The sequence below is a fragment of the Entamoeba histolytica genome, genomic scaffold (genome assembly GCF_000208925.1).
Source record: "Entamoeba histolytica HM-1:IMSS scf_1104750519203 genomic scaffold, whole genome shotgun sequence".
NCBI classification, from domain to species: domain Eukaryota; phylum Evosea; order Mastigamoebida; family Endamoebidae; genus Entamoeba; species Entamoeba histolytica.
Window position 1 is genome coordinate 4,825 of NW_001914980.1, and position 14,226 is coordinate 19,050.

A 14,226-nucleotide genomic window follows, 5' to 3' on the forward strand; every position below is an offset into this window, starting at 1 on the left:
TTGAGTGTATTTGAAGAAAAGAAACATGTACTATGAATTAAAGAATATTCTAATGAAAATAGAAAAAATAAAAGATGACAAAATAATTCCAGTAGTAATCTCAATTAATGGAATAATAAATAAAGTATTAAATTAATTAAAGAAATAAAAAATGAGATTAATATCATTAAAGAAATTAAAAACCATATAATAAAGAACATGAAGGATGTGATGGAATACTGCTTCAATCACAACCAAACATACTTGTAGAGCTACTAGAAGAAGAATCGGAGATTGGATTAGTCTCCACAGATGCAGGAACAATAGAAGCTAGTTCTATTAACACTTAAGTAATTGCTTATTATTCTTTCTTTTTGTATTACTTCATTCATTTGTATTATTTTTCAATATTAATTTTATTCCTTGTTTATTTATGTTTGAATATGAATATCAAATGAATTAAATATTACATTATATTTTAATATATCTTATTTGTATATTTTCATATTCCATTCTTTTATTGTAACTAAGATAGTACTTCTGAAATACTACACAAGCACGGATACAATTCAAACTTCTACTCTTTCAGTTATTATTTTGTTATGACTTTTAAGTAAGAAACGTATTATGTAATGTTTCAAAGAGTGTATGAATTTCTTACTGTAGAATATTACATGTTCTAATATAAGAAATGATAAATAACGATAAAGAAATAAAGAAATATATAATAACCAAGTAAAATGATTTGATAAATTATGAACGAATATTAAAAGGAAGTAGACATAATAATATAATAGTAATGAAATGCTCTACTATTCATAAAATAAATAAAAAAAGAGGAAATGAAATTCTTTAAAACTAAGGCAGAAATCAAACAAAACCTTAAAGTGAATGAATAAGATAAGAAGTTTGACTTTAATAAGAAGAAATAAAGCAAAAAAGTGTATTTCTCATACTCCTGCAATAACCTAAATGATATGTTAAATAAAAAAAATTATTCTTTTTAAAAATAAGCTCAAAGGTGTGATTAATCTCTGTTGAGCATTGAAGAATAGATGAAAATTCTATTTAACACTTTGTTACCAAATTTTTATTAAAATAAATAAATTAGAATTAAAAAAAACAAATTTTTTATTATTATTGTAAAAATGGTTTTAAATAACAAAAACTAAAATTGTAAATTACAAATCTTCCATTTCAAACCGAGCAAATTCTTTTGCATATGACTTTCTGTTTTCTTCAATCAAATTATCAATATTCCTTACATCAAAATTACCAAACTCTCCACCATCAGGTATAGGAGATTCTTTTCTTTTAATTAAAACTTCATTTTTTTTGTTTCGTTTAGTTTTTTCTTCATCTTTATTAAATGGCTTTCCAATAAGGTCATCTTTTTTCATGTGACTTTGTTTCATTCCTCTTTCATCTTCAAAGTACCCTGTATCATTGTCACCATCTAATTGAGGAACAAATATATCTTCTCTACTCTCATCAAATAATGTATCCCAATGAATATCTGAAAAGAACGGATGATTTTCAATTTGTTTGAAAACAGGTCTTTTTTCTGGTTCAGGGCATAACAACTTTGAAACTAAATCTTTACAGTCATCACTTACATCAACATCTTCTGGCCATTCATACACCCCTTGTTGAATTTTCATAAAGATTGCTTCAGGTGTTGAAGCATTAAAAGGAGGATATCCAACAACAAATTCATAAAGCATACAACCCAAAGCAAAGTAATCACTTGCAAATGAATATGAGTTAGATATTAAAATTTCAGGTGCTGCATAATCTGGAGTACAGAAAATCCCTGTCTTACCAGCAGTTTCTTGAGAAACCAATCCATATGAAGATAATCCAAAATCAGTTAATACAAGATGCCCGTTACGATTAATTAATATGTTATCTGGTTTAATATCTTTATGTACACATCCTAATGCATGAATATAATGTAAAGAAAGTAATATTTCTGCAGAATAAACATGGGCAACATACTCATTAAAACTTCCAATATGTTCTAATAATGTTGCAAGATCTCCACCTGGACAATATTCCATAACAAGATATAAATTGATATCATCTTGAAAAGCATAATATAATTTAACTACACTGATGTTATGTGCTTTTGAAAGGAAGTTCTTTTCAACTAAAACAGAATCAACTACATTTTTACGAATCATATCGTCTTTCTTCATTACTTTCATAGCATAAACATCTCCTGTAGATTTCTTTTTTACAAGATAAATTCGACTATATGCACCTGCACTAAACTTCTTGATGATATCAAAATCAGTTACACTAACCGCTGTTCCTGTTGAAAGTTGAAGTAATTCTTGTTTATTACCTTTACTTGATAAAACAGAAATAAAACTCCATAAATTCTTTGATCCTTTGCTTTCAGCATACTCTTTAAGTAAATTTTGGTATGATGTTAGTAAATCTCCAATAGCACGAGCAAATGTTAATAATGGAATATCAGTAACATCAACACATAATGTCCTTATTGCCTCAATAATTTTTTGTAATTTATCTATACTTAATGGTGTTTTAAAGTTTGGAACTAACTCTGTTAATTGGGTATATTTAAAAGTATCTTTAACCATTTGGCATTGATAAGATTCTCTTAAATAATTCATTACCATTTCTATTCTTTGTAAACAAGTAGTTTCTTTGAGATATCCACGGGTAATAACTTCACAAAGCCTAGTGTGATCACAAAATTGAGAAAGTTTGTATTGATGTTCACATAATCTACATACAAGTAATTTAGATGAGTCAATAGCTGAAGTAGGAATAAGTCTTGGAATTGTTTGTTTTTCTTGTAATTGTTGAATAGCAGTATGTCCTTCAAAACAATAAAGCTTATATAATTTATGAATATTAATATACACCCAAGTAATTCTTTGAACACTAGCAGATGTAGTATATTCTTTACTTATTACTAATAATTTTTGAAACATATCTTCTACTTTCTTTCCTTCTAGAAAATCATTTAATTGTAATGACCTTAACTCTTCAAAGAAACTAAAATGTTCTGGTTTGATTTCTTTACAATCAACTAAGAAATATGGAAAGATTTCATTCATTTCATTTCTAAATCGTTCATAAATCATAGTAATAATATTTTTATAAGTATTTGATGCATCATTATCATATATTCTAGAAAATCTTTTTGTTTCAGTTGCTCGTTTCATTGTTGTTGAAGCAAGTGTTAAAGGAGACATTGGACGCGTTCTTGGTTTTGTTGAGTGGTTAGTTATTTTTAATTTTGTTCTTATAGGTTGATCAGAAATCTTACTTCTTATTAACGTAGTGTCTTGAATAGAACTTAACCATCCAAGAAAATCATCATCATTTTCAACATATAAGCAACAGAGAGTCAAATTATTACGAGATATTGTCATTACATTTGGTCCCTTATCTAATACTGGTTTAACATTACAACCTTTTAAACAATACACATCAATAGGATCTTCATATACTAATAAATCTTTAGCATTTTCAAATAGAGCAATAACATTAGAAGCTAATACACAATACCTTTTCTTCCATCGCTTGAAGACAGAACTTTCTTTAAATACATACCCTGCTTTTTTTTGTTTAGAAAAGCTAATTAAATGATGATCAGGAGGTTGTGTAAACCATTCAATAACAACCATATCATTTAAAATATTAGGTAATTTAACAACATTTTCTAAATAATTAGATAATTCTTTTGATCTTTTATGAATAACATCTGGATGAGAACCAGAATGAAGAATTTCTTTTGGAGGTAAAGAAGGTAATTTAATCTTAGGGTATTTCATATGGAGATAATTGTCAAGGAAATAAAATTGTGAATATCTTTTTTGAATAGCACTAGTATGTGTATCATACTGAACATTAAAAAAATACATTCCAACAACTCCTGGAGAAAATATTGATGAGATGTCTATTTGTAATTCACACTTCAGAAATGTAATTGAAATAACATTTAATGCCGTCTGATTAACTCTTCTTACATCACAACTCACTCGTTCTCTTAATGTATTATCAGGTGAAACAGATGGGGTTGCAGTTTTTGTTTTATTTGAACGGTCAAATGGAGCGATAATGATAGCATTTCGAGGTGTTTCACTATGTCTCATGATAAACAATAGATTATCGATTATTCAGTTCATTTCATTATTTCCTAAAGTAAAAAATTCTTTTTGTTTTTTTTTTCTTTTTTACCAATTCCCATTTTCTGCCTTTTTAAAAACTGTTTTAATAAACTTTTTGTAATTATTTATCTTCTTTATTCTTTTACTGTTTTGTTTTTTTCTCTTAGATATTAAATGGCTTTTGAAAGGACGTTACTTCTTTTTCTGTTTTCTTGTGTTTTTCTTCCTCTTATAAACCACCTTGCCTTCTTCCTTCTTTTTGTTTCTTTTTTCTGCTTTTGTGGTTCCACGTAATTTATAATTACTTTTTCAATAAGTAAAAAGAAAGTGTTTTTGGTTAAACAGTTCTTATTTTGTCCATTGTAAAATTAACCAACTCAACAATCCAGAATCAAATTAGATTTAAAATAAAATCAATTTTATAACAATCAGTCTAATAAAATAAAATTTCACTTTTTTTAATTGTCTACATCAGAAAGACTTCCCTTTGGACATTCTAAGTCAGCACTAATTTCAAAATTATTCATACTTGAAATCTTTTTATATGGTCCTTGTGTGAAAAATTGTTCAATATATTGAGAAACCATCTTTAATGCTGGCATTTGTGATAATACTCCTGGTGTTTGTGCCTTTTCGATTTCTCCCCATGGAACAATAATGTCAGCTCTTTTACGTTGTGGATAAACCCATTTATCATATGCAGGTTTAACAAATTTTTTATATTGAAATAATACAGAATCAAGTGTTCTTCCACGATAATTAATATCTCTTAAAATTCTTCTTGCAAGTCTAGTATCATTATCTGATTCAATAAATATTTTTAAATCAAACATATCAAAATAATTTTCATATTCTTTCATTTGATAAAATGTATATAATCCTTCAAATATTACAACATCTCCAGTTTCAACTGGAACCCAATCTGGTTTTCTTGAATGAGTAACATAGTCATATACTGGTAATGATACATTTTTCTTTGCCTTTATTTTTTTTAATGTATCAATTATTAAGTCCCAATCAAATGAACTTGGTGAATCAAAATTATATTCAGCAACATTATCATGTTCTTCTTTTGTTAATGGTCTATAAAATGAATCTTGTGAAATAACTACAAATTTCTCTCCTTTTAATGTATTTGCAATTTCTTGACAGAATGTTGTTTTCCCTGAAGCAGTTCCACCAGCAACAGCAATAAGTACAGTTGGATTATTATAGAAATGATATCTTACAGTACTATTCATAAGTAAAAGGATAAAGTTACAAAATAAAAACCTAAGGGTTTTTATTTTTATATAGATCATTTTTGATGTATTAAGAATGAAATTTTTCTAAAAAAGAATAATAATTTCTTCTTCTTATTTAAAAGTTCAATATATGATAAATTGATTGAATGGTAAAAAAATATTAGTTATTTATAACATTTTGATAAAATTTTAAATCCATCAAATAACAATATTTTAAAAAAGAAATAATCTTAGAATCTTTATTATCATGAAAGAACAAGATATAACAAAAAATATTGAAGCACAATCAACTAATGTTTGGAATGTTATATTATGGTATTTCTTTGAAATTAGTTATCATTTTTATAACTGTATTGTTAATGTAACTGTTGGTCCATCATTACAATTATTATCTATATATGCAGGTTATGAAAATTCAACTGGTGTTCAAATGACAACTGTTTGTAATGCTGTTGCTAATTGTATTGCTATGGTTGCTTCTCCTTTTGTAGGAGGTCTTAGTGATTATTATTCATTTCGTAAAGGTGCTGTAGTAATTTGTGCAATTACATATTATACATGTTTTTTGATTGCTGGTATCTTTTATTATCATTTTTGGTTACTTTGTATATTGTTTTGTATTGCAAGAACATCTTTTGAGTTAGTACGTTTGTTCTATGATTGTCAAATTCCATATATTATGGATCAAAAAAATAGAACATTAGCACAAAGTGTTGGAGGTGCAGTTTCTTTCACTGGTGCAATTCTTGCTATTGGTGTTTCATTTTGTTGTTCTCTTGTTTGGGGAAATTACTCAAATGTTAATCAATTACAAATTACACATGCAGAACCTGACTTTGGACCATTAAGACAATTGATTCTATTTAACTTTTTCCTTGGTGGATATGTCTTCTTACCATATGTTTTCAGTATAGAAAAAAGTACTCCACCAGCTAAGCGTTCTGTTATAGAAACATTAAAAGTTATTGGATTAGATTTGATTGATTCATTTAAAAATTATTTTAAAAGTAGGGATTGTATATTTATGTTTATTTCATGGTGTTGTACATTGTCTGCATTAAGTGTTGTAAATGGGTTATTTGTTGTTTTATTAACAACAATGTGTGGAATGAAGAAAACTGCAACAGACATTGTATTTTTAGCTTTAAATGTAACTGCATTACTTTGTGGTGTTCCATGGGCATTTTTCTTACATAAATTTGGACCAAAAAGAGCATTACAATTAATGTTAATCTTATTATTCTTTGGAATGGGATGTCTTGTTCTTACTGGAATGAAAGTTTCAAGTACTAAAATACTTTCTCAATGGATTATTATCCCAACAATAATATTCATTGGTCCAGCATTTAGTGTCGTTTATACTGCCTCTCGTCAATTAGTAATGGAACTTGCTCCTGTTCAACAATTAGCACAATTTTCTGCTGTTACACGTATTGCTGCAAGAGCTGGTGGAATGGTATTCCCATTAATCTTCTCAACAATAGTAAAACAACTTTGTGCACATGCTTTTTCTACTAATAAGTATAAATACAATTATGCATATCGTATTGCACAAATTCCTGTATTTATTCTTCTTATTATTGCTTTCTTCTTTATGTGTTTAGTTAAAAACCATCATAAAGAATATGTTTCAGGTAAACGTGCACCATATTCTAAAGAAACAGATATTGAATTGAATGAAGATCAAAATAGTCTACCTCCTCAACTATTATCCCCATATGAACAATCAAAAACCCAAGAAGAAGAAGAAGAATATTCTGTCTCATCTAATGGTTATACAATTCAAGACAATCCTATAGAATTATAATTTAATCTTCCAAAATAATTGTCACATAAACTATATGAATAGAATGAAAATAAATTTATTGTTAAAAATGAACTGTAAAAGTTTGATTTAACAGAAAAGAAAAAAAAAAATAGAAAATAATATTAGAATAATCTTTAAATTTCTTTATTTAAAATGGTTTTCCATGTAGATAAAACTCTCTCTAAACTTTTTAAAACTGCTTTTGAAAAACAAAAAGAGGAAAGTTATGAAGAGAAGTTTATTACACCAGACACAAGCAATTTACTTTTTCATAATATTTCTCCGTCTGAAGAAAAAACACCTGAAGAATATTTTATTCATTATAGTAAATATTATGCTAATGTATGTTTCAGTACTTATCCAGTAATGAATGGTGCTAAATTTGGTAAACCAATTGCTGACTGTACTATGATAGATGTATATAAAAATATGGCTATTATGTCTATTGCAGATGGCTGTGGTATGGGTTCTAGACCAGCAAAATCAGCTCGTATTGCATGTGAAAAGTTTAGTGAGTATATAACGTTTGAAGTACCAAAAGAAAAGACTGTTGACAAAGCTGTCAGAATTATTAATGATGCTATGGCATATGTTCAAGAAAATATATTACTCACAGAAGATAGTCCTATGGATGCTGGATTAACAACTTTCCAAGGAGTAGTAGTATTACGAGTTGATTCAACTACTTTTGCTGTATGTTATGTTAATATTGGAGATTGCAGAGGGTTGTTAATTCATCGAACAAATGAAAGGTGTGAAGAATTAGTAGAAGGATATGCTACACGTGTTGATGTAAAGACAACTGGAGGAAGATTAGGACCTGTTGAAGGAGAATATCCTGAGTTAGATAACTATCGATGTGGAGTACAATTTGTTCAACCAGGAACTTCTATCATAATTATGACTGATGGCATTTGTGATAATTTTGATATTCGGATGTTTAATGATAATCCAAAAGATTGTGGTCTTCCAGGTGAGGAATGGTCAGATGATAATTCCATTCAAATAGAAAAACGAAAACAAGAATTATATCAAAATTTGATTACGTTGTATCTTGAGCCATCTTTAGTTCAATTATGTCAAAACGTTTATGACTATGTTGTTGACAAAACACAAGACCAACGTATTCTTAAAATTGAAGCTTCAAAAACTAAATCTAAGACACCAAATAATCAACCCCTTTATGGGAAAATGGACCATTCCACTTTGTGTGTATTAGTTTTAAATGATGGATTATTTACTAAAACTACCCTTAACCAATTAGAACTGGAAATCCCAAGCGACATGAAAGTTTAATGAACAGTATAATATCATTTTTAAAACATTTTCGTATTGTTTTTTGTTATATTTTTCAATATTTCTTTTTAGTTATAAATATAGTTTATTATAATAATAATTATAATAAAAAATATTAAAAGAAATAAAAAGAAGCATCAAATTAGTAAAAAAAGCTATAAAAGAAAAAAGAAAATTTTTTACAACCCTATCGTAAAAAACAATAGTTCTTACAATGCCAAAGAGAGGAGCTGGAGGAAGACAAGGAAATAAATTCAGAGTCACTTGTGGTTTGAATAATGCTTCAACCGTTAATTGTGCTGATAACACTGGTGCTAAGACTCTCACAATCATTTCCGTTAAGGGATTCCATGGAAGATTAAATAGACTCCCAAGAGCTGGATGTGGTGATATGGTCGTTGCTACTTGTAAGAAGGGTAAACCAGAATACAGAAAGAAGATGCATACTGCTGTTATTATCAGACAAAGAAGAACTTGGAGAAGAAAGGACGGTGTTACCTTATACTTTGAAGATAATGCTGCTGTTATTGTTAACATGAAAGGAGAAATGAAAGGTTCAGCTATTACTGGACCAGTTTCAAAAGAATCAGCTGATTTATGGCCAAAAATTTCTTCTAATGCTCCAACCATTGTCTAAAAAATGGAATGAATTAACTTCTTGTTAAATGATTTTTTTCTTTTAAAAGTAAATTTATATGATATTAATTTAAAACAATCAATTTATTGTTCAAATATTCGTTTGTTTGTACAAACTATCTTTGTAAATGTTTGGGCATCTTCATTGTCTTTCCACCATGAATATAATTCAAACCATGTTGCGATATTTTCTGCTCGATGAACTATTTTAGTTGGAAGTCCTGCCATTTCAGCTACTTTCATACCATAAGATTTTGGACATGCCCCATCTAATAATGTGTACAAAAAAATTATTTGATTGTTTTGAATTGTACATCCCATATGACTTAATTTAACATCTCCACGTTCTTCAAATTCTTCACATAATTGATGGTAATGTGTTGAAACAATCATTAATGGCTTAATTTTTGAGACTGTATATTCAACTACTGCATGAGCAATAGCTAACCCATCATGAGTGGATGTGCCTCTTCCTAGTTCGTCTAATACAACTAACGAATTTTGTGTGGCATCATGTAACATTTGGGCTGTTTCATCTAACTCTACCATAAAAGTACTCATTCCATGTAAAATATCGTCGGAAGCTCCAATACGAGTGAAGATATGATCAACAACTGACATGGTAATTTCTTCACCAGTACATCTCATACCCATTTGAGCCATAATAACAGCAAGACAGACTGTTCTTAATAGTGTAGATTTACCTCCCATATTTGGTCCAGTTAAAATAATAGTTTGAGGGTCAGTACCACCAAGAATAATATTAGAGGGGATAGCACTTGTTTTAGTTGATACAGTTAAATATGGATGTTTTAATTGTTTTGCATTAAAGTATGGAGTTGTAATGGATGTTGGTTCAGGATCTTTTCTATATGAATAAATCATTCCATTTTTAATGAAAGAAGGAAGACATGATGTTTCCATTGATTGAGAACAGCGAGCCATTGAAACAAAACAGTCAATCAATCCAATATTAGTAATTGCTCTTGGCAATACTAAAGTACTTGACACTTCATTGATTAATTGATTAAATAAAGTATGATGAGAGTCATTAATTTGTTTTTCATTTAAATCATACTCTGTTTGGATACTACTAACTTTAGAACTCATGAGTCTTGCTTCACTTTTGATTTTATTGGCTTCAGTATATCCACTAGGTAATTTAGCATGTTTTTTTAGATAAGATTCATATTGTTTAATTGGTAATGCAATTAAATGATCATCACCTCCAATATTTACATACTTTGCTTCTCCAAAGATTTTTTTAATTGAAACTAATTCTTTAGCAAATTCATTTTCTAATTCATTTCTTCTTTCAAAAGCATGATCTATTTCTTCATTATATCCATTAAAGAAGGTAATGGCATGTTCTTCTTTTGCACTTGTAAAATCATATATACTTTCTAACTTAGAAATAAATTCTTCAAGGTTAGGATATCCTAAATTGTTTTTATCTAAAACAATTGTTTGAAGTACCTCTGGCATATCTTTTACTATAGTCTTTAATTCATTCATTAATTTTTGACATGTCTCAAATCCTGATATCATACGAATAAAATTAGACTCAGTTATTGTTGATGATGTACATTGACTTAATAATCGTTCTAGGTCAGGTATCACTCTTAAAAATGTTCCTATTTGATCAATCAAATCATTATTTTCTAAAAAGAATTCAACTACTTCTTGTCGATGAAGAATCTTATTAACATCCATTAATGGTTTTAATAAAAATCTTTCTCGTAACATTCGTTTACCAAATGCTGTAAAACAATTGTCTACAAAATGAAGAAGTGTACCTTCTACTTCTTTTCCTTTACTAGCAAATAAAGCTAAATTAACAATACTCTGTGCATCAACAATAAGATAGTCTTGAGACAGTGTTGTATATTCTCCAAAAGTTCCATTAATTATTGTTGTCTTTGGGACTAATAAAGTAGTAAAATAATTATAAAGAACAGTAAAAGCAGTCATTACTTGATCATTAGTACTATATTTCTCAACAACTTTAGGTACTCTTCCTCTGTCAGCAAATAATGGCAATACTCCATTGATATCTTCAGGCTCTTTTACATATGTTATTTCTGCAAATTTAAGATTTTTACAGATATGAGCAATGTCATCTGAAATACTATTTAATAATAATATTTCTTTTGGATGTACTCTATGTAATAAAGTATGAAGACTATTATGTAATTCTGTATCTTCTAAGTATCCTAAGAATATTCTACCTACAGAAACGTCACCATAACACACTCCAACATTACATCCATTTGATATAATAGCCATACAAAACATATCACTAGTATCAGAACATAACTCTGGTTCTGTTGCAGTAGAAACAGTATATATTCTTGTCAACTCTCTACGAACAATGTTTGGTTCTCTTTTGCCATTGACAATTACAGTTGCTCCTCTTTTCTTTGATTCTTCTGAAGTTTCTTTTTCATCTACACAACCTATTTTATATCCTAATTCCAGTAATTTTGATGCATATGTATTGAATGATGCTTTTGGTACACCAGCCATTCTCATATTAACTCTGTTAGTAATTTTAAGTCCTAATTCTTTGTTACCGATATCAGCATCATTTTCATATAATTCATAAAACTTTCCTTTAGCAAAGAAAATTACAACATCATAATTATCTTTCTTTATGTTCCAATACTGTTTTTCAAATGGTGTCATTTTCATCAAACAACTTGCAGGAATAAATAATGTAGATGGATCATATCCTTGTTCTCCAATACTTTTCTGATTTTTATCTTTGATATTAATTAGAAAGGAGTATCTCTCATTTCCAATTTCTGTTTCTATTTGTTTATGTAATTCTTCTCGTTTAGTTGTATTGAACATTCCATCTTTAAACTTTAATTTAGATTGGATACTCATCACTTTATATTTTAAGATTTTTTTCTTTTATTTTTAATTGAATTTTTTATAACCCTCAATATCATTTTCACACTTTAAACTTTTAAAAGTTAAGAAAAAACGATTGATTTCATATTATTTTAAATCAGAAAGTACATCTTTTACGACGTTAACAGTCTCTTCATGAAGAATTCCATTAGAAGCGACAATACCATGATTGTTACAAAGAGTTCTTCCAAGTGAAAAGTCAAGATCATTACCATAAATATCAGTAACTTTTCCTCCAGCTTCTTTAACAATTAAATAACCTGCAGCGTGATCCCAAATCTTTTCTTGATAAGAAAGATTACGTGGAAGTCTTAAATAAACATCAGCTCTACCAGATGCAATTGCCATATACTTACATTGAGAATCCATACGTACTGGTGGTTTAGTAACTTGTAATCTCTCAGTAATAGTTTTAGAACGAGATTGGTCAGTATGAGACACTTCAACAGATTCACAGAAACACATATCAGATGTTTTTGGAGTTGTTGAGACATGAATATCTTTTCCATTCTTAATATCATTCACACTAAACATCTTAGCTCCACATCCTTTTTGTGCAGCAACAATTAAACCACCTTCAAAATTAGGACATCCAAGAACTCCTACTTTAATATCACCATCAATCATAAATGCTAAACAAACAGCGTATTGTTCTCTTCTTAAAAATCCAAGTGTTCCATCAATTGGATCTAAGACCCAATGTCTTCCTTTTCCACCAGTACTATTTCCAAGATCAATAGATTTTCTAATCTCATCATCTTTCATATCTGAATATATTTGAACGTGTTTACAAACTTTAGCAAATATATCTTCTGGAATAGTTTTAGTATCTTCTTCAGCAACAATTTGATCTTCTGGGAAAGTTTCATGAATTTTTTTATTTACGTAAGCTTGAACTGAATAATCTCCAACTGTTACTGGTGATTTATCATTTTTAATTTGAGTTTGATCAGTTAATGTATGTTCTGCTACTGAAGTAGTGATTTTACATGATACTTGTACAATTTCTAAAGCAAGTGCAAGTTCTTTATCAAATGACATTTTGTTTATTTTATTTTAATTTTTTAGTTCTTATTTCCATCTTGAAAAGGTTCAAAAAATGAACTTATTTTTTATTTCTTTCTTAATAGAATTTTATATTTTTTAATCATTCTTGTAATATAAAACAAAAATATTTTATTTTTATTCAATTTCTTTTAATTGTTAATAATAAAGTAATTAATTAAGTGTTATTAGATTTTTCATAAATTTTTTGAAAATCTCAACAAATTTTTATCAAAAAAATATTAAGGAATATATTTTATTTGGAATTAACAAAATCTAAATCTTGAGGCATTAACTAAGTTTTAATTAATTAATTAATTTTTTTTTTTTGAAATTAAATTTTCATTAATTGTTTTCTATTAATAAGTCTTTTATTTTATAAAAATAAAGAAAAGTTTACTAATTTTTCAAATAATTTTTATATAAATATAGAAATTATTAAATGACGAGATTCAAAAATATTTCTTTTTTTAGTTTTAAACGAAAAAAGAATAAACGAATATTCAGGAACTAAAAATCATTAAAATCAATTTTTAGTTTAAAAAGAGACAATTAAATTTAAAATGTAAAATGAATAGAATAAAAACATAAGAAAAAGTAATAGAGAGATATTTTCCAATCAAAGAATAAAAAGAAATGAAGAAGAAAAACAATTCAATTTTTATCAACAATTTTCAAGTTTATTGTCGTTCACCCCTAATTCTACGAGCTAATTGCATATCTTTAGGCATAATAGTGACTCTTTTAGCATGAAGTGAACATAAATTAGTATCTTCAAAAAGACCAACAAGATAAGCTTCAGCAGCTTCTTGAAGAGCAGCAATAGCAGCAGATTGGAATCTTAAATCTGATTTTGATTGTTGAGCAATTTCTCTAACTAAATGTTGGAATGGTAATTTTCTCAATAAAAGTTCTGTTGAACGTTGATAAAATTTAATTTCTTGTAAAGCTTTAATTCCTGGATGAGAATGTCTTGCTACTGGTTTCTTTTGTGAAACTCCAGCAACTGCTTTCTTTGAAGAAACAGCTGCTTTTTTTGAAGCAGATTTAGGTGCATAATATTTTCTTGGTTGTTTAGAAGTAGTTGGTCTTTCAGTATTATTTCCTTTTGTTCGAGCCATTTGAGTAGATTTGATTTATATTTTGAGATTGAAGGATT

General features: G+C 27.9%; 8 protein-coding genes across 8 annotated transcripts, besides 2 other annotated features; 3 read left to right on the top strand and 5 right to left on the bottom strand.

The window, feature by feature from the left end:
* Positions 1-343: part of a repeat region that runs on past the window's edge.
* Positions 344-507: 164 nt separating this feature from the next.
* Positions 508-1,073: a repeat region.
* Positions 1,074-1,160: 87 nt separating this feature from the next.
* EHI_193290 (uncharacterized protein) lies at positions 1,161-4,109 on the bottom strand (the record flags this gene model as incomplete). The annotated part of the gene is made up of 1 exon (XM_646864.1): positions 1,161-4,109. One exon carries the CDS (start codon positions 4,107-4,109, stop codon positions 1,161-1,163), a length of 2,949 nt encoding a protein of 982 aa, XP_651956.1.
* Positions 4,110-4,526: 417 nt separating this feature from the next.
* On the bottom strand, positions 4,527-5,365 carry EHI_193300 (phosphoribulokinase/uridine kinase family protein; the record flags this gene model as incomplete). The annotated part of the gene is made up of 1 exon (XM_646863.2): positions 4,527-5,365. The coding sequence occupies one exon, from the start codon at positions 5,363-5,365 to the stop codon at positions 4,583-4,585; it is 783 nt and encodes a 260-aa protein (XP_651955.1). The 3' UTR covers positions 4,527-4,582.
* A 250-nt stretch (positions 5,366-5,615) lies between these two features.
* On the top strand, positions 5,616-7,175 carry EHI_193310 (transporter, major facilitator family; the record flags this gene model as incomplete). Its single annotated transcript, XM_646862.1, has 1 exon — positions 5,616-7,175. One exon carries the CDS (start codon positions 5,616-5,618, stop codon positions 7,173-7,175), a length of 1,560 nt encoding a protein of 519 aa, XP_651954.1.
* Positions 7,176-7,328: 153 nt separating this feature from the next.
* EHI_193320 (uncharacterized protein) lies at positions 7,329-8,471 on the top strand (the record flags this gene model as incomplete). Its single annotated transcript, XM_646861.1, has 1 exon — positions 7,329-8,471. The coding sequence occupies one exon, from the start codon at positions 7,329-7,331 to the stop codon at positions 8,469-8,471; it is 1,143 nt and encodes a 380-aa protein (XP_651953.1).
* Positions 8,472-8,685: 214 nt separating this feature from the next.
* Positions 8,686-9,108, top strand: EHI_193330 (60S ribosomal protein L23, putative; the record flags this gene model as incomplete). The annotated part of the gene is made up of 1 exon (XM_646860.1): positions 8,686-9,108. One exon carries the CDS (start codon positions 8,686-8,688, stop codon positions 9,106-9,108), a length of 423 nt encoding a protein of 140 aa, XP_651952.1.
* Positions 9,109-9,191: 83 nt separating this feature from the next.
* EHI_193340 (mutS family protein) lies at positions 9,192-11,996 on the bottom strand (the record flags this gene model as incomplete). The annotated part of the gene is made up of 1 exon (XM_646859.1): positions 9,192-11,996. One exon carries the CDS (start codon positions 11,994-11,996, stop codon positions 9,192-9,194), a length of 2,805 nt encoding a protein of 934 aa, XP_651951.1.
* A 114-nt stretch (positions 11,997-12,110) lies between these two features.
* Positions 12,111-13,064, bottom strand: EHI_193350 (3'(2'),5'-bisphosphate nucleotidase, putative; the record flags this gene model as incomplete). Its single annotated transcript, XM_646858.1, has 1 exon — positions 12,111-13,064. One exon carries the CDS (start codon positions 13,062-13,064, stop codon positions 12,111-12,113), a length of 954 nt encoding a protein of 317 aa, XP_651950.1.
* Positions 13,065-13,730: 666 nt separating this feature from the next.
* Positions 13,731-14,188, bottom strand: EHI_193360 (histone H3, putative; the record flags this gene model as incomplete). The annotated part of the gene is made up of 1 exon (XM_646857.2): positions 13,731-14,188. The coding sequence occupies one exon, from the start codon at positions 14,186-14,188 to the stop codon at positions 13,748-13,750; it is 441 nt and encodes a 146-aa protein (XP_651949.1). The 3' UTR covers positions 13,731-13,747.
* Between the last annotated feature and the right edge of the window lie 38 nt (positions 14,189-14,226).